This window comes from Macaca mulatta, chromosome 3, assembly GCF_049350105.2.
Source record: "Macaca mulatta isolate MMU2019108-1 chromosome 3, T2T-MMU8v2.0, whole genome shotgun sequence".
NCBI classification, from domain to species: domain Eukaryota; kingdom Metazoa; phylum Chordata; class Mammalia; order Primates; family Cercopithecidae; genus Macaca; species Macaca mulatta.
Window position 1 is genome coordinate 111,024,877 of NC_133408.1, and position 24,778 is coordinate 111,049,654.

General features: G+C 35.7%; 1 protein-coding gene across 3 annotated transcripts in view; it reads left to right on the forward strand.

The window, feature by feature from the left end:
• LOC106997514 (uncharacterized) overlaps nt 1–22,104 on the forward strand; it is a 76,512-nt gene extending 54,408 nt beyond the window's left edge. Inside the window, exon 3 of one of the 3 annotated variants that reach the window (XR_013415911.1) lies at nt 21,824–21,961. Coding sequence is in view for 1 of the 3 variants with exons in the window: in XM_077998050.1 (XP_077854176.1) it covers nt 21,828–21,974 (147 nt within the window). In the remaining 2 variants the exon portion in view is untranslated. Of the gene's footprint in view, nt 1–21,823 lie in introns of all 3 variants that reach the window. The other 2 variants (XR_013415912.1, XM_077998050.1) reach the window with 2 other exon arrangements.
• The last annotated feature ends 2,674 nt before the right edge of the window (nt 22,105–24,778 follow it).

Below are 24,778 nucleotides of genomic sequence, written 5' to 3' on the forward strand. Positions count from 1 at the left end.
AGCCTCCCAAAGTGCTGGGATTACAGGCATAAGCCACCAAGCCCGGCTTCTTCTTTGTAGTTTAAATGCATAATGTTAACCCATGGTTCATATTGTTTCAAGTGTATTAGTATCCAAATAAGTTCTAGGAATTTCTCTACTTGAAAATAGTCAAAGTTGGCCGTGTGGGATTCAAAAGCCATATTAACCAAGGTCACTGGAATGGCCCTAAGAAAACAGTGTTCTGAAAAATAAACACATAGACCAACCTTGTGTGCATTTTTTTAACTACATGCTCGTGTGTGCATGCGTGTGTGTTTTAACTGTGGTTAATAATTTTGTACATATCCTATTTTGGTCTCCCTACCTCCTAAGAAGATAGAAATAAAGAGAAATAGGAAAATAAAAAGTGACTCTGACTTATACCTTAAATTTTATTACAAGTAATGCCAGTAAATATTTTTTAAAAGATAGTTAATGCTGCTGGGTTTAGTGAGAAGACCAATTTGACAAAATAGGTCAAGAAACTTAACAAATCTACAAATGATTGATCACACTGGATCTATATCTAGGGATTTTAATCTAAAAAACCAATAGTGACTAGAAAAAGATAAATATTCTAGGATGTTCATTATAGTATTATTTATAACATTGAAATCCAACTGAAAGTTCAGCAATAGGGTACTTTTTATTAAACAAACTATGATATATCTGGATGATAGATTATTAGTCATTCTATAAGATGTTTTTGAGGATTAATTTATGACATGGGGAGATGCTTATGTTTAATGAAAAAGATACAGAATAGTATTTACAATAATGAATGCACACCCACACAAATAGATAAATATATAGAATATATATATACATGTATATGCATATATATACACCTAGATTACATATTATATACTATATATAATTTTGAAGATAGATTATACACACACACACACACACACACACACACATGCACTTGGAAGAAATAATTGCCAAGTGATTCTTGAGATAAAATCAATGTACTTTAATTTCCCCTAGCCTATGTTCATCATTCAGTCTAATCAGTTCTTTGACACTAGGCGCTGCAAAAGGGAAAAGTCTCATTATTGTGTAAAATGAAAAAATGAGAGAACAATTAAGAGTGGTCTAATCATCTCTACGTCTAATTTCCTATCCCTGGTTCCCAGCAGAAGATTCTTCAAATCAGCATATTCTTATTTGAGTGGATATGGATAGACTCCTCTTGTTAGAAGACCTGGCGGCTGCTGGTACTTAGTTTTCAATGTCTTTGCTTGTTCTTAGAGTTGAAGTGAACAAGGTGTTGTGTGCTCCAAGCCCCTGAAGCACAAGTCTCACACTGTCTAGTGGAGGGTGGTTCTAAGGTCTGTAAGTTCAGTACTGCCTTGAAAAGCAGGTTATAACCTATAGGCTTCTAAGTCTGAGAGTTGGAGAGATAGAAGGTAGAGGAAAATATGATGTTGATCATTATGAAAAACTGGGTCTCAGATGATATGAATGAACAATATTCCCTGCCATGGCCTTGTTATGGACTGGGACCCAGCTGAGACCCTGTCAGGCCCAAAAGCATCACCACCCACCGTGGGAGCCTCTGCCCATCAGAACAAGGCTCATTCCTTGAGGGTCTCTTTCTCTTAAAGCTATTACTTCCAAAGTGAGGCAGGACCTTATCTCTTATTGACACAACTACTCAGAGAGATAAGATTTAGCAATATTTGAAATCAAAACACTTATCTGGCAATACTGTTCTGACCACAACAATTTTTGCTGATCAATTGTAACTTTTAAGCCAAAGCATGCCTGTTACTATCTGAACTCTGAGTATCAATGTGACCTCTGCTGCCGCTGTCTTTTTTTCTAAACTGAATCTGCTGCCTGCTTTATTTAACCTCATTTCACAAAGGTTAGATAACCACAAACAGAACTTGGGAAACAAACCTGCTTCAGGAATAGACCAACATATTAGTAACATCCACATTTTTTGAAAATGAATAAAACACATTTTTTGAAAATGGATAAAAAATACATTTGGATTATTTTGTTTTCACATAATTTTACATTTCTGCATCCTAGGATATTTTAGACTCCAGCTGGAATGGAACTGAAAGTACTGAAATACTATGAGAAAAACTATTCCTGAATAATTTCCACTCTGATTTTGCAAAATTAGTATGTTTGGAAAGGTTGTAGAGAATATGAAAGGGATTTTAGATGTGAATGGCATAAATATCTTAGAACTAGTCTCAAAAATTGATCTCAAAAAGCTACTAAATTCTTCTTCCTTTCTCATTATACAAAATATATTGCATATACTCTACTCTTTTAAAAAATATTCAAAGTAGTAATAAAAGCAAACCATTACATGTAGTGTGGAGTACTGGTGATTGAAGTAATTTTTTTTCCCCTCTTCAGAGTGATTGTTGGCTGGTCCTGGGTCGTACAGCTAGGCAGAACCAGAATTTGGACACAATCTGGTTTCAGAAGATTTTTCCTAACTCCCTTTGCTATAATGCTTCTTTAAAATACCTGTAATGGGGGAGAAGTATTAGATGGGCTAAGCCCATTCTCATTTATACACTATACACAGGCATTTAGGAGTGAGGGGACAATGGAGTTGGATGTACAAAAAGGCTTGGGATAAAATTCTTAACTCCGTCTCTGAAACTGCTACTAATGTAACTTGTTTCTTCAACTCTAAAATGGAGATACAAGTCCTTAATTACTGTGTTTTTGTGAGAATTAAGTAATGAAATGGTTCAAGTCTGTTGCATAATTCTGAAAACCTTAAAGAACTGTGTGAGTACTCATGTTGTCAAGTGTGGTAGCCGGCACAGACCTCCTTACTCCCTCAGTGAATAATGGAGCTCATGAAATCATCTAGGCAGATCTTGGATATCAAGTATTTGGTACTGCTGATCTCATATAAGAAAGAGAGATTCTCCTCATTTCTTTTACACTCAAATATTCAATTCAACAAATTTATCAAGTGCACTCAAGAAGTATAGAAAGTAGCAAGAGGAAAAGATGTGATCATTGTCCTCAAAAGTCTTGGACAAGAAAGGAAATGGGATACATCTCACCAAAAGCAAAGCAGATTATGACATGTGTGCTATGAAGGGAAAAAAAATTGTGGGCTGGGGGCAGTGGTTCACGCCTGTAATCACAGAACTTGGGGAGGCCAAGGTGGGCGGATCACTTGAGGCAGGAGTTCGAGACCAACCTAATCAACATGGTGAAACCCCGTTCCTACTAAAATTACAAAAATTAACCAGGTATGAGAGCGCATGCCTGTAATCCCAGCTACTGAGGAGTTTGAGGCACGAGAATCGCTCGAACCCAGGAGGCAGATATTGCAATGAGCCGAGATTGTGCCACTGCACTCCCCCCTGGGCAAGACAGCAAGACTCAGTCTCAAAAAAAAAAAAAAAAAAAATTGTGAGTTCAGAAGAAGGAGCCCTTTTGGGTTGGAGAGATTAGGAAAGAAGACTTCATGTATGAATATTAGGAGAAAAAAAGCAACGAATATGAAGAAATTAGATTCTGTCTGATTCATTTCAAACTTTCATTGAACATCCACTTTTTCCAATACACTATGCTAACTGGGGGATCAAGGAGAGGAAAAGAGGGAGAGGAAAACTCAGAGGTTAGAGTTTTGTGGAGATGATCTAAGTTAGTTCTCCATCCACATCAGCACAATGCCGAACACACGTAAACTAATAACTTATATTCCACAGTGAGTACTAAAAAAGCAAGTGGGTATAATGTCCTATAGGAATTCTGATGAAAAAGTATTTGATTCGGCCTATGGGAGACAGAGATTCAGGAATACAACAGACAAGATGATGTTTCAGCGAAATCTCAAAGCTTCAGTAGATGGTTTCTAAGTACGTGAGAGAAGGGAAAGGTAGTTCAAAAAAGGAAACAACAGAGTTGTGGATTTGGGATGTTCTCTTGTCTTCTTTTTAGAGAATCACAAAGTTGGAAACATTGTGGGATGGCAGAATAATTCAGCTCTCTCATTTTTCTTTAAAAAATATAGATGGTCCCTTCGCGTCAAAAAATTAAAAAAAAAAAAATTGGCTTGGCGCCAGTATCTTCTACTCTTATCTCATGAGCAACTGAATTGACTCAGCTTCACGTGTCAATCTCTGTTTTCCCCTGGTGAGTGTCCCAGAAAGTTGGGATGCAGGGGACAGTGATGCATTTAAGCAAAAGAAGAGCAGGTTCAAAGTGATGGAAGGTGATGATTGAGGAAAACAAAAGTTTTTAAAACCTTTTGAAAAAGTTCAAACACATACAATAGGAGATAGAATAATACACCCGCTTTATTTTATCTCCTCCCACATTATTTTGAAATACATTTGAGATAGCATATCATTTCATCCACAAGTATTTTGATATATATCTCTAAAGGCAAAAAGACTCATGACAAAAACAATACAATGAACATACCTTCAGAATCGAACAACATGAACTCACTTAACATTTTTGAGCCTGAGGACTTGTGAAACAATGAGTTTTGATGCTCTGAGATCAGGGCTCGAGATGAAGGAGTGTGGTGGCATTAACATGTGAGAGATGCCAAAGTGAAGGAAATAGATAACATCATCCAGGAATTTAAAAGGAGGCAAACAATGGAAGAATGAGTCAGTAGAGACAAATTTAAGTAAAGGCCATAGACACTCTGAGTTTGGATGACATGAAGATCTGTGAGGGCTGAAGGAGTCAAGAAGTCTCGTTTGTGAACAGAATGCGACTTCAGTTGGGACTTGAAGGAGGATAGAATTTAAGTAGGCAGTGGTTTGTATGAGGTAGTTCATATGAGGGAATTGGTAGGAATAGTTGCATGGAGTTCGAATGGTACAAAGGCTCACCTCACAGGAAGGAAGGCAGTGGTGAGAAACGAATTCACCTAGGTATGGGAGGATACCATACACCTGTAAAAGCCTGGCATTTGAATTTCATTCACCATTTCAGTAAATGTTGATTGAATGTTTATAACATACCAGATACCCTTCGAGAAGCTAGGGATACAACAATTTGTAAGATAAGCCTTCTGCTCACAAGAAGCTTTAGATTTAAGAAGTGTGTGTGTGGGTGGGGGGGGAGGAGGTGCATATAAGCAAAAATACCACAATTATAGTTCATTCAATAAGCACATATTGAACATATTCTATAGGTCAGGCACCATGATGGGTGCTACAGATACAATAATAAATAAGTCATGGTCCTCAAGAAGCCATTGAACTATTACAGAGTTTTGATCAAGTCCCTGGTGGCAGATGAAAAGCATTATTATTTATTTATTTATTTATTTATTTATTTAGAGGCTCAGTCTTACTCTGTTGCCTGGGCTGGAGTGCAGTGGCATGATCTCTGCTCACTGCAACCTCCACATCCCGGTTCAATCAATTTTCCTGTCTCAGCCTCCTGAGTAGCTGGGATTACAGGCATACAACACCACACCCAGCTAATTTTTGCATTTTTAGTACAGATAGGGTTTCGCCATGTTGGCCATGCTGATCTCCAACTTCTGACCTCAGGTGATCCACCCACCTCAGATTCCCAAAGTGCTGGGATTACAGGTTTGAGCTACCGCACCTAGCCAAAAAGCATTTTTAGGGGAGGTTTTTTCTTTCTCCTTGTATATCCAATGAGGTAAAGGACAATCTGAGTATAGATAAACAAAGTGGTAAACCTTGATATAAGGTAGAAACAACAATTGTGGAGATAAAGGGATTATATGAGATGTATTTGTTAAAAAAAAAAAAATAGGGGGCACTGAATAACTGATGTCCATAAGTCTCAGACAAAGTGAGAGAGAGAGAAAAAAAAGTTTGAGACCATATCGGTTCTCTTTTTAGGTGTCTGAAAATTTGTTGTGACTAACATTTTAGTTTAAATGTGACAATGTCATGACACATTTTTCTGGGGACATCAGATTTCTTTGTAGACAGGGGACTTCCCTATTGCCAATACCTTGACTCACCTATCTGTTCCTCCTCAAATGAGGAGTGTCATATTAAAGCAAGCAGAGTTTTGTTTTGTTTAGATATCAATCTTAAGGTCTACTTGGGGCATCCAGAATGTTTCTTAAATGATTGACCAAATTGACCAAAGATCTTACGTTTTCTGAGGTGTTCACTCAGAGTCAGCAAACATTGCACAAATAAAAAACAATCGGTAAATTATTTCCAAGGATTGGAAACAGAAATCCTCAGATGATTCACCGATGATTCAGTTTTCTGTGTATCGCTTCTACTCTACTTGTTGCCAAGGGAACTTGGGGCCTACTTCCTACCACACCACAGCTATAAAAAGTACCAGCAAAAGCCACAGTAGAGTAACTTCTCTACTCTTTTATTAAAAATGGCTAACGGACTAAATGTCAGTTACATAAGAAAGATTTAGGTTTGTCTGTGAAGGTCGTATCTACCAGTACCATGAAATATTGAGAAGCCACATTGTTACTCTTTTTATCTTTCAATTGCTTTTAACTGCACTGCTTTCTTCATGCGGGGCATTTTATGTAATGTACCTAACATGCCAACAGAAGTTGTATTTTCTTCATAAACTCCAGACCAATGTGCTTTTGCAGTGATAGAAGTGGCCTGTGAAATCTGTGTCAACTTCAGAGCCAGGGTAAGACAGCATCATTCACACTGCCAGCCTGCCTGCTTCTCTGGGTCCTTGTGGCAGGGGAAGGAGATGAGACAGGGAGTAGCAGAGAAGCTGACTACTACAAAGGGACCTGTGTACCTTCACTCTTATAGCCACTGTCTGTGGATCTCTTTTGACAATCATCTTTATCAAGCAACATAAAAATATCAATACCATCAAATATCCATAAGAAGGCACCAATCATGAGTGGATATTTCCATATATAAAACCTAGGTTTTTCTTTCCTTTCAATATGTGCATTGAGTTCAATTCTCATCTGGAAACAGGGAATGAAAGCCGCTTGTATGGATAGTTGTCAGGAAGACATATACAGGATATAAGTTAACAGCACAGACAAGCATGTTCTGTGTTTACAGGGGGCAGGAATTCTCACTCACCAAGAAGTCCTGGTACAACAAGATTTTTTTTTTTTTTTTTTTTTTTTTTTTTTTTTTTGAGAAGGAGTCTCGCTCTGTCGCCCAGCCCGGAGTGCAATGGCCAGATCTCAGCTCACTGCAAGCTCCACCTCCTGGGTTTACGCCATTCTCCTGCCTCAGCCTCCCGAGTAGCTGGGACTATAGGCGCCCGCCACCTCGCCCGGCTAGTTTTTTGTATTTTTTAGTAGAGACGGGGTTTCACCGTGTCAGCCAGGATGGTCTTGATCTCCTGACCTCGTGATCCGCCCGTCTCGGCCTCCCAAAGTGCTGGGATTACAGGCTTGAGCCACCGCGCCCGGCCGGTACAACAAGATATTAAAGGCATTCCAGGAATATACTGTTTTCATTTGGCTGTGATTCTTCCTAGAAAATGTAAAAAGAAAGTTTTACCTGTTAAGATAACACATTTTCTCTTTATGGTTTCATGAGGGCAGAAGGAAGCTCTCAGCTGTTCTTATATAAAGCCTTATCTGAGAGGTACGGGATGCCTGATATTTTTTATGCGTAAATTTATATAACATTATAGCTCTTCTGCTCTTTGAAGAGGCAATATGGTTGAATAAGATTATACATTTACCTTTACTATTAAAAAGTATTAAGTATTATGTGTAATACACACTGATTTTTCTGAAATACAAATCTGATCTTGTCATCTCTTTCTACCTTAAAATTTATTATAGGTCTCCTATATTTTAGAACATAAAATCTGAGCTCCTTATGGGATGCAAAGCACTTGATGGCCTCATCTCATTGTTCTTTGTACTTGAGCATCATAGAGTTAGTTACTTGTAGCTCTGAATTCATATTCTTTTTCCACACCTCTGTGACTTGGTGCATAGGCTTTGATAAGCCTGAAATGTCTTCCCTCTCTTCTTATGTGATTGATTCCTATTTGTCCTCAACACAATATTCAAATATCACCTGCTGTCTTGAGTCTTCACTGACTCAAAAGCAGTTCTTATGTAGGACCTCTACTCCTGTTCATATTTATGATGTTGCATTTATAATGCTACATTTTGGCTATTTCTTCCTGTGTGCCTATAATTTTTCTTCTTTTATACTGCATAATTCCTGGGAGCCAGATTCATGTTTCCAAAAGAAATCATTGTATTTCCAGCATTTTGCACAGTCCCTGGCATATGGTAGTTGTTTATAACTTTTTGTTAAAAACCATTTTGTACCTTATGATAATTGTTAGATGAAAATCTAAAATAAATGCATCACTAGAAAATGTAACATAGTAAATAAACATTGCATATGCATGCCTTATAAATCCATGTATAAAATAGTGTGCTCAAAATTCCTTACTGGATAAAGAAGCAAAAGGTCATCATGCCGTAAGTCTGATGCACGTAAATTAAAGAGTTATTTGTTCAACAAAGAACAGCAATAACAAAGTCTCCCAATCTCTGATGTCAGGATTAGCTAGTGGAAAGATTAAGCTGTGTGTGTGTGTGTGTGTGTGTGTGTGTGTGTGTTTCTGATTGTCCCAATACCTGTCAATGGGACCAACAAATACCTGCTTCAATGTCTGTTTCTTAAAAATTACCTGTTGGGCACAATGTACGCTATTCAAGTTGATGGGTAGACTAAAACCCCAGACTTCACCACTGTGCAATTCATCCATGTAACCAAAAACCTCTAGTATCCCAAAAGCTATTTAAATTTAAAAAAAATTAATCTGTTTCTTAGCCAATCACTACTGAAGTTCTGCAACAGGCTTATCAACCAAGAAGTATGAGATAAATTGCTCATTCCACCCACTGTTTCTTTGTCAGGGTACTCACAAAGCTATGGACACAAGTCTTTGAGAAGCCCCATCACTAGGAATAAAGGGTAAGCATGAATTGACAGGGACAGAAGTAGAAGAGGAATTTTATTTTGAAGCAAGATTTATACTGCACCACTTCTGTAAGATCTGAAGTATCAGCACCATTTGGTTTGCTGCAGAGGAAATCAGAACTAGTGTGAGGAGCTGTAAACTTATATCAGCAACTTGGACCTTGCCTGGCCAAAGCTGTTAGAGCAGTATGTTGAGACACCTAGAGCTAGAAAAGGAGTACTAAAAAGATGCCAGGTCATACTGAGAACGCTAAGGCAGAAATAGCACAATTGAGTCAAGTGCTGGATTAGGGCCAGGAAATGAAGAAAAATCAGGCTGAGATATAATTGGGGAATAGAAAGATCTTTGAACAAGCATCTGGAATACTAAGTAGTTTTTGAGTGGTGTGTAGACAGGTGATCTTGGAATAAAATGTTTTGTAAATAATAAAAAACACCCTCTACTTCCTCTATGGGGTAAACATTTTCTTCAAAGAGAAGAAAGTAGAGAGCTTATCTGTGCCAGGAATTCTAAGGCCTCAGTGGAATTACTGCTTGGAATTTCTACCCAATCCCCTGGTAGCAGGCCTCCTGGCCAACTCTGTGGAGCCTGGGTTTTCACAAAGCTGGAGGCTTACAGAAAGCACAAGGTAAGACTGAGAAATAGAAGGCTGACTTTAAGAAAAGGGGTATAATACTCTATTGAAAGTTGTCATCTAGATGTTCTTCTACCCGAGTGTTTTCTGGACAACATCCTTGTTCATTTGTCAGTCAAGACTCTCAAGAACGCTTAGCGGGATGATTGATGACCCGGGCTGGATCCCAATTTTGAACAAGATGGCATATCCTAACTTTTCTCTGTTCCTCCGTGGCCTTCCCCAGGTTGCCCAATGACAGTAGGTAGCCCAAGGAAGTACCTTCCACTTCCACAGATGGCACCAGAACACTGATTGTGCAGTAAGCCCAATAGCATGAGAAAAATGAAAAACGATTCAACCAGAGTAACACTGCAAGAGCTCAGAAAACTAAACTTTCACTCGAACTAAAGCCAATAAAAGTAGGATAGAACTGACAAGTAGAACTTATACAGGGCAACTGCCTGCTAAAACATAAGATACAAATAGAATCAAGTGTCTCCTAACATAAGAACTAAAATGTCCAGGATGCAATAGAAAATCACTAATCAAGAACCAGGCAAACTACAATCTGAATGAGAAAAGACAATCAACTGGTGCCAATAACAAGATAAATTAGATGTTGGAATATCTGACAAAGATTTTAAAGCAGCTGTCATAAAACACACCAAAAATCAATTCCAAATCCTCTTAAAACAAATAAAAACATAGAAAATCTGAGCAAAGAAATAAAATTATGGAAAATACCTGGGATAGCTTGCATAGCACCATTTCCAGGCCAACTTCTATGACCCTGGTTGCCTGTCAACTAATCAAAACTATTAGACATTTTAGTAACAGTTCTGGATTGGAATATCCCATGAGACAAACAAGGATATATATACTGACTCTTAAGTTTCCTTAGTTGTACTTCAAATTTCACCCATCTCCCCTCTTTTCCTAATTTTTGTCAGTAAATTTAACTCTTTAGAAAGGTCAGTGGTTCACCCAGCTCCTGGACATGATTGTAGTATTCTAAGAACTAAAAAGAACATGTATTCATGCTCTGTTCATGGACAACCCAACCCAACCTGACTTGTTGCTGTCAAAATTGGCAGGTACCTATGATACTGGTTGGGGTGAGGAGCATAACCTTTCTTTACAAGTTGCTGGTTTTACTGTCTCCACCTATACCTAGTTTGAAGATAGATGGTTTTAGTGAGGTCACACATACTGATGGAAACAGAAGTAGCAGCTGATGACCAAGATTGCCTTTAGAGTTTAGAAACACTGCCTCGAATTGGGCTTATCCGAAGCCCCAAATTTTAGCCTGCACTAGCCAAGTTGATTTTATTATTAGAACACTTTAAATTCATATCTTTCATGTAGCAAGCAGCAGAAAGTAACAGCCAGACACCCAAGAATGTTATCAAGGTCTCCAAGCACTGGCAAAGGCACTGTCCAGAAAGATCCTTGCAATGAGACATTTTCAGCCATTCAAATGCAGTTACAACTGACCAAGGCAAAATGGGGAAATAATAGTACCTGCTTCATCGGGTTTTTATGAGTATTACATGAGACAGCACATTAGTTATAATGATGATGGTCATGGAGATGACCTTTCTGGCAACCAAAGAAGGGATGCTATTCTTCAGGGCTTAGAAGTAGAGGAGCATAACCCGCTAAAAACAGTAAGAGAAGCTAAGGCTAAGGGGTGGGTTAAGACAGAGCCCACAGTGCCCAAATGCCAGAAGAGTGAAAGAAAGCAATATATCTGTAAGAGAAAGACAAAACAGAGGGATACGTGCTGGATGTCAAGAAAGCAGAACTAGAGGGTGAAAACAGCTTAAGATCAAATGAACTGGTGGCTGAGGGGTCCCAAACAATGTCCTTCAATGTTGTTGCTATCTGAAGCTGACTTTTATGATGCAATGTTAAGGAGTGTGACTTGCCTTATAGGGCCAAAAGTGGGAAGGCAGCTGACAGGCCATCACAACAAATAATTATTGAAAACCAATTTTTGTATTCTAGTTTCGGTAGTGGAAAGCTGAAATACTTATTTATGGATAATTGAGTTTTAACTATTTTGTGTCATTTCATGTAGACTTCATAAATTGAGATGTTTCTGTTGTATTTTTAGCTTGTTTTCAAATAATGTGTTATGACATAAGATTCAAACTCAAATGTGCCAAAGGTCAGACTTGCTCAATTTGCCCAAAGGAAAGATCATAATGAAAATTCCTAGAGAGGTTTAATACGTCAAATGTAATTACATCTCAGTCAGTTGCTCAACATTTTAAAGCATATTCTTTGTGCAGAGTTCAGAGTAAAGTGCTTTAAATCTACATTTTCTGTAAGAATATTTTATTGGTATAGGTTTTATCTTCAAATAAGAAGAGAAGCCTAATTCTCAAAGATCACAGAAACATATGAATCAGTTTTTGGTTCATGGATTTGTATTTCTGGTCATAAAAATTCCCTTATATTTCCATTCTCTGTCTCTTGTCAGAAATATTTTGACACATGACCAAGGAAAAATAATCTTTGATCAAGGATAAATACAATTGATGACATAAAGAGTATATAAACATAAACTGTCTGTATTACAATTAAATGATTATGAAATAGAAACATAAATCTAAAGACAAATGAATAAATTTCTAAATTAGTGAAGAAAACATGCATATAACAATCAAAAGAATTACTTGTTCTCACACTATGAGGAAAATAAAATCTCCAACTACAAATATTGTATTATTTCAAGATCAAATCATTTAAAATATTTAGTGTCTGCAGTAGATGAGTTAGTATACCATTTCATATTATTTGGACCAAAGACTTAAGCAAACATCCATATTTGAAATAAATGAGAAAATATTTGCTTTATTTTACATATAATAGTTTTGAATTTGAAGTTTTTTTTTTTCTTTGAAACTGTATATGCTAAAATGTTCAGCGACTGTATTGGAATTAATGTTTGTAATTAAACTCTTTACATTTAAGCTACTTGTTTGATTCAAAGTTCAATGAGAGGAAACTTCTTATTCATCTGTCTGTGTAAAAGGACTATTCTTTGATAAACAATTGTCTCTTATCCCCACCTATAATCATAAGTGTTTACTAGGAAAGATAAAGTCTCTGAGGTTTTTGTTTAGAAATGACTTTCAAAGAGTGCAAACTGTATCCTGCCTAGTACATTACATACCATCAGTAAAAGGTAGAAGAGCCATTTACTTTGATGGTTTAGTTTATAAGCCTTTTTGCCTCTATTCTTTCATGGTTTTACTATCTTCATTTCTCCACTATGCAGCCTACTAGTAGCTGAAGAATACCAATGACCAAATGTTGTCTCATTTAGTGGATTTTCCAGTTTCAAAGGAAAATTGAATTTTAGCTTAATTTCAAGATGACTCTTGAGGAGATTCATTTATGTTATTTGTAGATAGCTGTTTGTGAAATTTGAAATCTTAAAGATTACAGCTTTTCTTTTTTTATCAGTAAATATTTCCATGTTTTCAATGGTAAACATTCAATAAAAATGGTTTCATGAATGAATTGTATAGTCCTAAAAATACAAGAATACTAAAGTTCTTAACATGATTTTCAGCCAGACATACATAATTCTTTACAAATCCACTTCTAGACAACATTTATCTTCAGCTTGAATGGTTATTGCTATAAATAAAGTTAATTTCGTGATCTTGCAAAACTTAGCTCACATCCTGACTCAACCTCTACTAACCACGTGACATTTGAGCAAGTTACTTGACTCTGAATGTGAGAAGTTGTTTTTAAGAAGTAGACACAAAAGGTCGGGCGCGGTGGCTCACGCCTGTAATCCCAACGCTTTGGGAGGCCGAGGCGAGTGGATCACGAGGTCAGAAAATCTAACACAGTGAAACCCCATCTCTACTAAAAATACAAAAAACTAGCCGGGCGTGGTGGCGGGCGCCTGTAGTCCCAGCTACTCTGGAGGCTGAGACAGGAGAATGGCGTGAACCCGGGAGGCGGAGCTTGCAGTGAGTGGAGATCCGGACACTGCACTCCAGCCTGGGCGACAGAGTGAGACTCCGTCTCAAAAAAAAAAAAAAAAAAGAGACACAAAATAGACAAGAACAAATTAAGCATAATAGCTGTTTAATAAATGATTTCATTATGGTTATGAATAAAAACTTATATTTTTAAAATTACTTGAGGCTATTTGGAAGACGGTTTCTTAAACCACTTCATTCTCATGTATATTAGTATATTCTTATACAATATTATCTAGGTATCATAGAGTCATGAAACTTGATGGATATGAACAAATTATACTGAATAAAAATAAGCAGAAGAAAGTTTATTAGTTTTAAGAACAAAGAGTTTCTTTTTCTGGCTACTTTTTATTAATTTCAAGTTTTCCTCTACCATAGAAAATACAGACAACGTGACATTGTGCTTTTGGGAAGGTACTAAATCTTCCTTTGAGGCTTATTACAGTTTTTGTGAATTCCTCATACATACGGGACTATGTGCTAGCAGGAAAATGACGTCCCTTAGGAATCGCCATTAAATTCATCGGGGAATTCTAAAATAATCATCTTAGAAGATGGTGGTGATAACCTACTAGTTCCTGGAGCAATTGCAGGGACAAGAGGAGGAGAAGTAGGGATAATTTAGTATTCCCTTGTCTGACTTATTTCCATCAGCTCCTTACTCTTGTTGGGACTGTACTGAGGTTATTCCTTGGACAACAGTTGGCCATGTAGGATGCTGCTATTCTCTCTCAACAAAAAATGAAACTAAAGAATTAAAACCTCCTCTGCCCGCCTCGCTCCCACAGTGTTACCTGATCCCTGTCTCTCCTGCAGGCTGCTTGTCTCCTTCACACCAAACCACATCCGCCTTTCCTCCCTGCAGAAATCCAGTTAACATGTTAGTTCAGTGGACCCATCTTTCTCCTCTCTTTCTTATGTAACATCTATAGTGTTCAGTTTTGGGAGGAAGCCAGCAACCTCTGTAGTTTATCTTTCTTGTCCGGAGTAGTAAGTCTCAAAATCCTTACCAGGATAATTTATCCTAGAGTCCTGTGCCAATTCATGCAAGAAGTTCTGATAGTCTTATTTGAAAGTTGCTATGAAGAGTTCTGAGTTATACATAATGTCGAACTTTGGGTGAATCATTAATCTTTCTGTTAAAATAAAACCACCATCCACTCTTAGGATATTTAATATGAATTTTAAAGATGTTTCAAATAATCAGTGTAAATTATTTGAAAAGCAAAAGCAAATAGCCATTTTATTGCTTGATACAACTCTCTTTCTGGGGAAGGAAAATATTTTTTAAAAAATCAAGAAACATTCAGTTTAATAATTTGCTGGCATAGTGTTCTGATATCAGGAGAGAGATATATATATATATCAGGAGATGATATATATATCAGATGATGTATATATATCAGGAGATGACATATATATATCAAGTGATATTATATATATATGGAGATATATATATATATATCGGGAGATATAGGATATATATATATACGGTTTTTTTAAAGCACATGTCAAAATAGTTTCTGTGAAACAGCCTACTAGGAATTACTTTGACCTCAGAGTGGCAGATATTATAGGGAGAAGCTGTGGGTAGGGTTAGAGTAATACTTAGAGGAAGAGCTACCTGATAGTGGAATGTACGCCATCAGTTCAGTGTATGTGGGCACTGTTGACCACTGTCACTGTTTTGATTGTGCAAGAACATGGTAACATAAGGTACCTCACCATCATACTGAAAGAATTTCCCAACTGGATGATAAAAGCACTGACCGAATCTTGATTTTTTAACTTCTCTATTTCTTTGTATAATTATTGTACTTTCCACAGTTTCTGTGTTATGTATTCACATGAGTTCAGCTTTCTTTTGGAAAAAGAATAGAGCTGGCTATTACAAATAGTTCTACAATAAACATGGGAGCGGTAATAATCTCTTCAAGATTCTGATTTTAATTCTATTGTCCACAATAGACAAGACACAGAAGCTACCTATATGTCAATTTACAGAAATAAAGAAAATGTGGTATATACATATATATGTACATATACAATGGAATGTTTTTCAGCCTTGAAAAGGAAGCAAATTGTGCAATTTGTGACAACATAGATGAATGTGGTAGACATTGTGCTAAGTGAAATAAGCCAGGAACAGAAGGACAAATGTTATATGATACCAACTTTATGGCAAATTTAAAATAGTCTCATGGAAGCAGAGAATAGAATGGTGGTTGTCAGGGGATGGTTAGGGTTGGGGAACAGGGAGATGTTAGTCAAAGGGTACAAAGTTCTAGTTTCACAAGATGAGTAAGTACTGGAGAGCTACTGCACACCATAGCACTTATAGTTAACAATACTGTATTGTATGCTGAAAATTTGCTAAAATGTTAAATCTTATACTTAGCATTCTTATCACAAAAATAATAATAAGTAGAGTGAGAGGAAACTTTTGGAAGTGATGGATATGTTGATGGCATAGAATATGGTAATGGTTTTATGGCTGTATACTTATCCCCAAACTCACCAAGTTGTATACCTTAAATATACACAGCTTTTCATATGTCAACTGCACCTCAATAAAGTGGTTAGGAAAAAATAGAGTTGGCTCAGATGGTTAGATCCAAAGATAAATTTTCTTTTTCTCTTAGCAATGTTAAATAGGCATTCCCAGTGGTATTGGACATTTTACTCAAGACAGAAACAGGAAAGATATATAAGACTTAGAGAATGACCACAGTCTCTCATATCTAGTACATATGCATTCTGATGTATGTCCTATAATCCTGTAAGACGTTAAAAGATTGTCAAGCCTTAAGGCCTAGCAGTGGATGACAGGTGGAAGAATACCAAGAAAAAAGCCTTGATAACATCTGGATCTCTTTCAAATATACCACATCACATTGGGAGCACATCAGGCAGAAAAGACCTTCTACTTTTTCTACTGTGTTTTAAAAATCATTATATTTTACAAGGATTAATATAAAGGATTTCTATATTCAATTAACACAATAATAGGTCTCACTGAAAATACTCATTAAAAATCTCTTGCATAAACATTCATGGTATCTACATTTTCAGAGTCTAAAAACTGAGGGTGAATTGAATACAATTTAGTAATACTGATAGACCGTAAAATAACTGTATGAAAGCATTCTCATTTGTTTTCACAATTCTCATTCTGATAGCAGTGGTTTCTAAAGAAAGGCATTCTGCTGCAAAGTCCATAGATTTGCAGAGCTCACATGTCTAAAGGAATTATTGAGGTTAAGTAAAAAACTAATGATGCTTTGCAAATCAAGTCCAAATGATAAAGTTTAATGCATATATGTATTCATATATATGCACACATAGAATGTATTCAGAGTTATTTTTAAAATATTGCAACCCTATTATGAATATTATTCTGAAACCTATTACATTATTTTACATATTATATAAAATCTTCACATAAGGTATTATAAACAATCTTTTAAATACAAACCATGGACATGTATAATTTTATTTCCTAAGTCATCATGATGGAACATTTGAGTTGTTTTCAAGATGTCATGATTTTATAGAATCTTTTGGTCAACTTTTAATAAACAAATATTTGGGCATATATTTTGTGATTTTTGTTAGTCAGAGCCCTGGGCAGTGGAAATGGTGAGTGAAAGGTTGAAGGCTTTTGAGATCTGTTGCTAAAATCCCCCTCAGAACGGTTGCATCAAAAAGTATTCTAATCAGCAGTGCATAAGTGCACACTTATAAAGTGTTTCTAATACTTACATACTGTGTAATATCACCTAGATAACCACACATGGCACCTCTGTAGAAAGAACTTATTTGCTGCTAATCAAAATGCTACTATGGTAACATTTGCCAAGGTAAACAATCAAATTAATCATGTAACCTCAAAAACATATATATGAGAGAAGCCAATTCCTTATAACCATACAGAATGCCATCAAAACTCTAATATTTACAGCTATTATTCTCTATTTCTCTCAGAGGATAAGCTGTGGATAAATACTGAAAGCTAGTTGCTTCCTAAAGTTGTTTTCAGTTGATTACCTAAGACTTGCAGATGTCATGTCATGTCATCATATCAGATTAACACATGTAATAGATTGAATGTCAAACAAGAGTGAGAATTCAGAGGAAAGAAAAATGATCCCCAGGGATAGGGTAAAAGTACTGTCTTAGCAAAACTATACTTCTAGATGTGACAGAAGTACCACAAGACCGTTTTAAAACCTTAAGACCACCTTCATTCTGTCTGTTGACTCTGAAAATCATAGAACATCAATTATTCTAAAGTGATTTGGCATCAGAGCTATTCACATTCTTTCTGGGTAGAGTAATTTAGTATTTTTCAGCCTTTGGTATAATGGGACAATGGAAAGAGAATAGAAGAGAAGAAAACCAAATTTTTTTGCTAGCATGTGTGTGTGTGTAATAACTACACCATAAATTATTTTCTGCCTTCTCCCCCTTCTTGTAAATAGGAACATTGAGGCTGCGAGTTCATATGCCTTGCCCAGGATGACTCAGTCGTCAAGTGATAGAGACTCATCAAGTGATGGAGACTCATCGTCTGTCACCCCAAGAATCCATAGGCTTAACCACCAATCTGTTGTTAAAGTTGCTTTTCTAAAAAAATGGGGGCACTTAGAAATTAGATATTTTCTAAATTTCTCTCAAAGTCTAAAATTCTCTTTCTTAGGACTTCCTACCTTGTTTTTAATAAAGTGGTATTACTTTTGTGTTTATGGAATCCATATGGGCTGATGGTACTATTTAAACTTCCCAGTTATAGTCATATTAATTTTTAAAATTAGCATTAAAATATAACTCATATAAAGCATATAATTCCTTGGTTTTTAATATATTCACAGAGTTGTTCAACTATTAACACCATCAGCTTTGGAACGTTTTTATCACTGGAAGAACCCTTGTATCTATTTGCTAATAGATACACTGCCTTCTTTTACTTAGCATAATATTTTCAAGGTTTATCCATGCCATAGCATATATCAGTACTGTTTTTTAATGGCTGAATTATACTTCATTGTATGCATATACCATGCTTTCTTCATTCATTTGCCAGATGATGGATAATTCAGTTGTTTATACTTTTGAGTTATTATAAATAATGTTGCTAAGAATATTCATGAACATATTGGTGTATGGACATATGTTTTCAGTTATCTTGAAACATATGTATGCTGGGTCTATGTTTAACATTTTGAGGAACTGCCAAACTGTTTCCCAAAGTATCTGTACCATTTTACATTCTCACCAATAGTTTATGAGAGTTCTGGTTTCCCTACTTCCTTATCAACACTTGCAAGTTTTATATTATAGCATCTTAGTGGGTATGAAGTGGTAGATCATTGTGGTTTTGATTTGCATTTCCAGATAGCTAATGATGTTGAGCATCTTTTCATGTATTTACCATTTATATATCTTATTTAGAAGATAAATAAGCATTTAGATATATAAATGCTTATTCGGATCCTTGGTACATTTTTTAAAGTTGGTTCATCTTTTAATTAAAATATTGAATAGAAAGTGTTCTTTATATATTCTGGAGACAAATCTCTTATAAAATATAATTTGCAAATATTTTCTCCACTTCTGTGGGTTGTCTTTCACGTTCTTGACAGTGTCCTTTGAAACAAAAGTTTTTACCTTTGATGAATTCCAGTTTATCTATTTTTTGTTTCTCATGTTTTTGGTATTATATCACAGTAACCATTGCCTAATCCCAGGTCACAAAGATTTACCCTTTTATTTTCTTTTAAGAGTTTTGTAGTTTTAGCTTTTACATTTAGGTATTTGCTCCATTTTGAGTTGATTTGCATATTTGGTGTCAGGTAGAAATTAAACTTCACTGTTTTGTATGTAGATATACAGATGGTCCCCAACTTATCATGGTTCAACTTAAGATTTTTTGACTATGCAATGGTGCAAAAGTGATATGCATTAAGTAGAAACTGTACTTTAAATTTTGATCTCTTCCAAGGCTAGCCACATGCCGTACGATACTCTCTCAAGGTGCTGGGAAGCAGTAGTGGCCCACAGCTCCCAGTCAACCACGAGATCATGATGGTAAACAATTGAAACTCTACAGTATACTGTGTTGCTAGATGATTTGGCAAACTGTAGGCAAATGTAAGGCAAACTGTTTTCTCCTTTGAAACATCTTAGAATTCATGGTGCCTACCTTGTTTTGATCTCTAATTTTTCATATCAATTTATTTTGTTTCTTAAACACTTGTAAATTCCTTGAATTCGGCAACTATGTGTTATACATATGTATGTCCCATCCTCGGCATGTGGCAAAGTACTGAGTCTATCTATAGTAGGTACTAGTAAATAGTTGATCAATTCTTTGACTGAGCAATAGAATTGAAAGTACCAAAGGGCTAATGGAAAAATCCAGGAGTTTTAATAAAGATAAAGATTGTAAATTTCATCATGCATCCATGTATCACAGCTAATAGTTTGGAAAATGCTGAAATAATTAATGGAATATTTGAAAAATAATTCAAATTATCACTCTATTAAAAGTTATTTCTGGCAGGTCACAGTTACTAATGTCCGTAATATCAGCAGAGGCGGGAGCATTGCTTGAGTCCAGGAGTTCAAGACCAGACTGGGCAATGAAACAAGATGCCTTCTCTAAAAACAAACAAAACATTAGCTGGGCACAGTGGCAGGTGCCTGTAGTCCTAGCCACTTGGAAGGCTAAGGCAGGAGGATGGCTTGAGCCCTGGAATTCAAGGCTGCAGTGAGCTATGATCATACCACACCACTACACTTCAGCCTGGGTGACAGAATGATACCCATCTTAAAAAACATAGGTAAACAAAGTCATTTCTAAATCACAATCTTCAAATATACTACTATGTTAGTAACATTTGTTGTTGTGGGAGTTCCTTTAACCTCTAAAATTTTTTTCAAGATATGGAGTCAACTTCTTTTATACACATTCTTCTTTTAGTATAATGTATACAATTAATTATATATTTCCTATGCTACTCTCTCATGTGCCCAATAATTATATACCCAATGGAATGTTTTTACTAATGACTCAGTATCATGTTTAGCCAAATAAACCACCTATAGCCATTAGTCCAAATAAAAAGGAACTAACTGTAAACTATTGTGCATCTCGACTCATCGTAAGGGCACATCTCTTTTCTAGATATTATATTCATGTTGACAAAGTCAGAGAATTTGAGTATAAATATAAAAACACAGGCTTCCGCCTGACCTGCAAACATGAAACCTTTTTTTGAAAAAGTTCTGGTTTTCTGCCATTAAATGAATATTCAGTTAATCTAATCTAAGACTTGTTTTTTTAGTTAAGGTTTGCAATCAAGTCTCTAAAAATGCAAATTACATAATTGACTCTTGAGTTTTTCCTGTCCTTTTCCTTCATCTTATTAATCTTATAAGAAACATCATATATGTCTTTCAGAACATTGAATTTAAGTGGAGATGTTCCTGAGTAAAGAAAACAAAATACCACATAAGCATTTAACACAATTGTTATGAAAAAAATTTGGATGGAAGTTTGAGAAATTAAGTCTTCTCTGGTTATTTTTACCAAATGATCATCAAATTTAAAACTTTGGCTTTCATTTAATTTTGTATTTTTAAGTTGAAAGTATACAAAGTTACTGTTCTACAAAATTCTATAGTTTAAAAAACTTAGTAACAGTACAGTACAATACTACATATTTATAGATTCAGACTAAAAGATATCAGTCTACTTATTTAGTCAGTTTACTTTTGTTTGTTACATTTTGCTTTTAAAAAATCTAGATCTACAGAGGGCAAACAAGGAAATTATGATGGGATATTTGATGTGTATCAGCAAATATAAGTAAAAGTTAAGGTAAATGATCTAAATATATGTTGAGAAGCCTGTTTGAGAACTTGGATTAGCATATATCTCACATTTCTTTGGCTAGTAATTACCCTTTCAACTAGCTTAACTATATTAAGTAACATCACCATCAGTGCATAGCAAGTAGCTGATGAAGATCTTGTCCAGCGTAACTGAACCTTCTAGAGAGCAGACATTACAGAGGGATTTAGGAAAGATTAAACTCTTTGTACCCTGCCAAAAGCAATAATTAAAATGAATGGAATCTGGTTATATAAACAGCTGTCATTTCTCCTTCGACAAAGAGTTTTACCAATTAACAGTGTCAAAAAAGCTAATATTCTAAGAAGACTGAATTTTTACCATTTCTCTTACTATTCTTATTTTTTTAAGGAAGATTGCTGAAACAACAATCAAAAGGAAATTTGGACTCCGACTGAGGACACATCCAGCAATGGCAAAGCACTCTAGCCACCACCCAGACCCATGGAAATTTCAGGAAGAGGCAGTTCAGTGCTTCTGGTATTTGTCTAATCAAGATTAGGACTCTTATTTATCATCTTCCTTTGGCATTTTTACACCAGTCTTCAGGTTTTAGAGTAGTAAATATGTTCCAATCTGTGAAATCTCTCCATTTTAATCCAAATAAAGAAAAGAAAGCATAACATTAAAAAGTGAAATGAATTTCTGGTTGTTGAATTTTTATGTAGGAGACACCTTTTTTACCTCACTATCACCAGTAGAAGTGGGACATCTGAAAATCATGAAAGTTTTCTTTCCAAAGGTTATGATGATTATAGGCTACAGGACATAGACTCCAAAGGTTAAGAGAGAGGAGAGGAAAAAATATTGAATCAAACGTGAAATATAAATTATTGTGTGATAAAGAAGAAGTGAATATATATTACAAATTCCAAAATAATGCTAATGTACTATATTTATTTTATGTCAGAACCACTTGACTGATAGAAACTAAGGCTCAGAGAAAGTTTATGGTCTGCTTGAAAACCATGACTAGTGAATTGAAAAATTATGATAGGGCCTGATCTTCTAACTTCTAGGCCAATGTTTTTTCCCATTATTTTTTTGAGAATGTTAAAGCATATGAACAGATAAGTAGAAAAATAACAGATGGCCTTTATACATGTGATAATATGTTCAACTTCAAACATAACAAAACAAATACACTGAGGTATCATTTATCACGCAGCAGACTGGCAAAAACAAAACAGAAAAAACAAAACAAAACAAAACCCCAGCAGTATACCCTGTTGGTGACACCAGAAAAATAGGCACTTGAATGCATTGTTGGTAGGATTCCAGTAGGGTACAAGCCCTGTGGAGGAGAATCTGCCAAATCTAACCAGAGTCCACATGCATTACACTTTGAACCAGCAATCCTGCTTCTAGGAATCTATCTTATAAATACACCCACAGAAGTCTAAAATGGCATATGAACAAAGTTGATCGTTTTGCTATTATTTTATAGCAAAAACTGGGAAATAACACAAGAAATTAGCAATATAGAATCACCTGAATTAATTATGCCACATTCATACAATAGAGTAATACGCAGCAGCATAGAAGAATGAGGACCATCTCTGTGTACTGCTCTGGGGAGATTTTTTGGGATAATATTATTTAATGAAATAGTATTTACAAAATAGCGTATTTTTCATACTATCTTTTTACAAGAAATAAAGGAAATGTATATATTGCAAAAAGAACAATATTGGAAGGATGAACAAAAAGCTAATAAAAATGGTTAATTATAAAGAGCAGGGAAGAGAAATTAAGTGAGAAAGATCAAGAGAGACATCTATGTATACATTGAAAAATCAGGAGAGGCACCTATGTATACATTTTAGTTTTGACTTCTGCACCATGTAAATGCATGGCTCTAATTTTTTTAAAAATGATAAAAAAGAAAAAGGGATCCCCACAAATTAGAAACACACTAAAGCAAATGTACAAATGTACATTACTGTATATAAATTGTTAATGTAATCACAAAAAGAAAGGATATTTAAAGTAACTTTGGAGCATAGGTCTTTAGGGATGCATTCTTTAGGGGAAAAATGACAAAGGCATTTTAAACTTTCTTTAGTAGTTTTACTGTTAGGAGTGTTTATTTAATAACTATTTTATTTGAAGAATATTATAAAGCTGTATCATCAGGGTCCAACCAGGACAATAAAACTCTCTTTTTCAAAAGGGAATGTAATTTAGAGAATAAGCTACATAGGTAATGGAAGAACTAGGAAGCCAAGAGGAGATAATGAGGCCACCCAGATCTTAGAGACACAGGAAGCCTCTCCAACCTTAGGTTAGAGGAGCAAAAAAATGTAAAGATGGGTTTCAAAGCCCAGAGGACCAGATCACCTGTTTGCAGCTGGAGCTAAGGTCAGCCTATCCTGGAGAACTGAAACCACAGACGAGAAGCAGTCATATCCAGAAGCATTTTCCATGACAGAGAGAAAAGGTAGAAATACTTGGCTGCTTCCTTTGTCCTACTTCCCAATCCCAACAGTGACTGATATTGGCTGACATGGGAGCCTGCAAAGGTGATAGACTAAAGGAAGGGTATCTTCCCCTATTTGATGTGAGGGAAAACAGGCTGAGGATAAGCACAGAAGCCAACAACTGTTATTAACTATTAGATAACAAGATTTTCAATGTTCAGGAGAAAAGAGGTACAATTACGAAATTAAAGAAGTTATATAAAGGTATTTTATTGTTAGTATTGAACTCAAAATCTGCAAATGAATTTATGATTAAAAAAATGTATTTATTTTCTTGCCATGTCCATTGATATGGCTTAGATGGAATTTTACCCCTAGTATCAATGAGTATACTTAGACTGACATTTCGGTCTCTGATATCATTCCCCAGTAAAGGAATCAGTTGTTTGAAGAACTGGTTGATTCTTGACTAGGGACACAAAAGGGACAGACAAATCCTGGTATAATTTGAGCTTAAGATAATTTTCAAAATTGAATGCTGTTATCTTGAAAGTAGACACAGCTTGAAAGCATTCCCACAAGCCAGTGTTTTGATATATTGAACATCAAAAGGAATAATTTTTTGTAGTTGACTTAAAAGTGATTTTATAGGTGCTGGAGAGGATGTGGAGAAATAGGAACACTTTTACACTGTTGGGATTGTAAACTAGTTCAACCATTATGGAAAACAGTACGGTGATTCCTCAAGGATCTAGAACTAGAAGTACCATATGACCCAGCCATCCCATTACTGGGTATATACCCAAAGGATTATAAATCATGCTGCTATAAAGACACATGCACACGTATGCTTATTGCGGCACTATTCACAATAGCAAAGACTTGG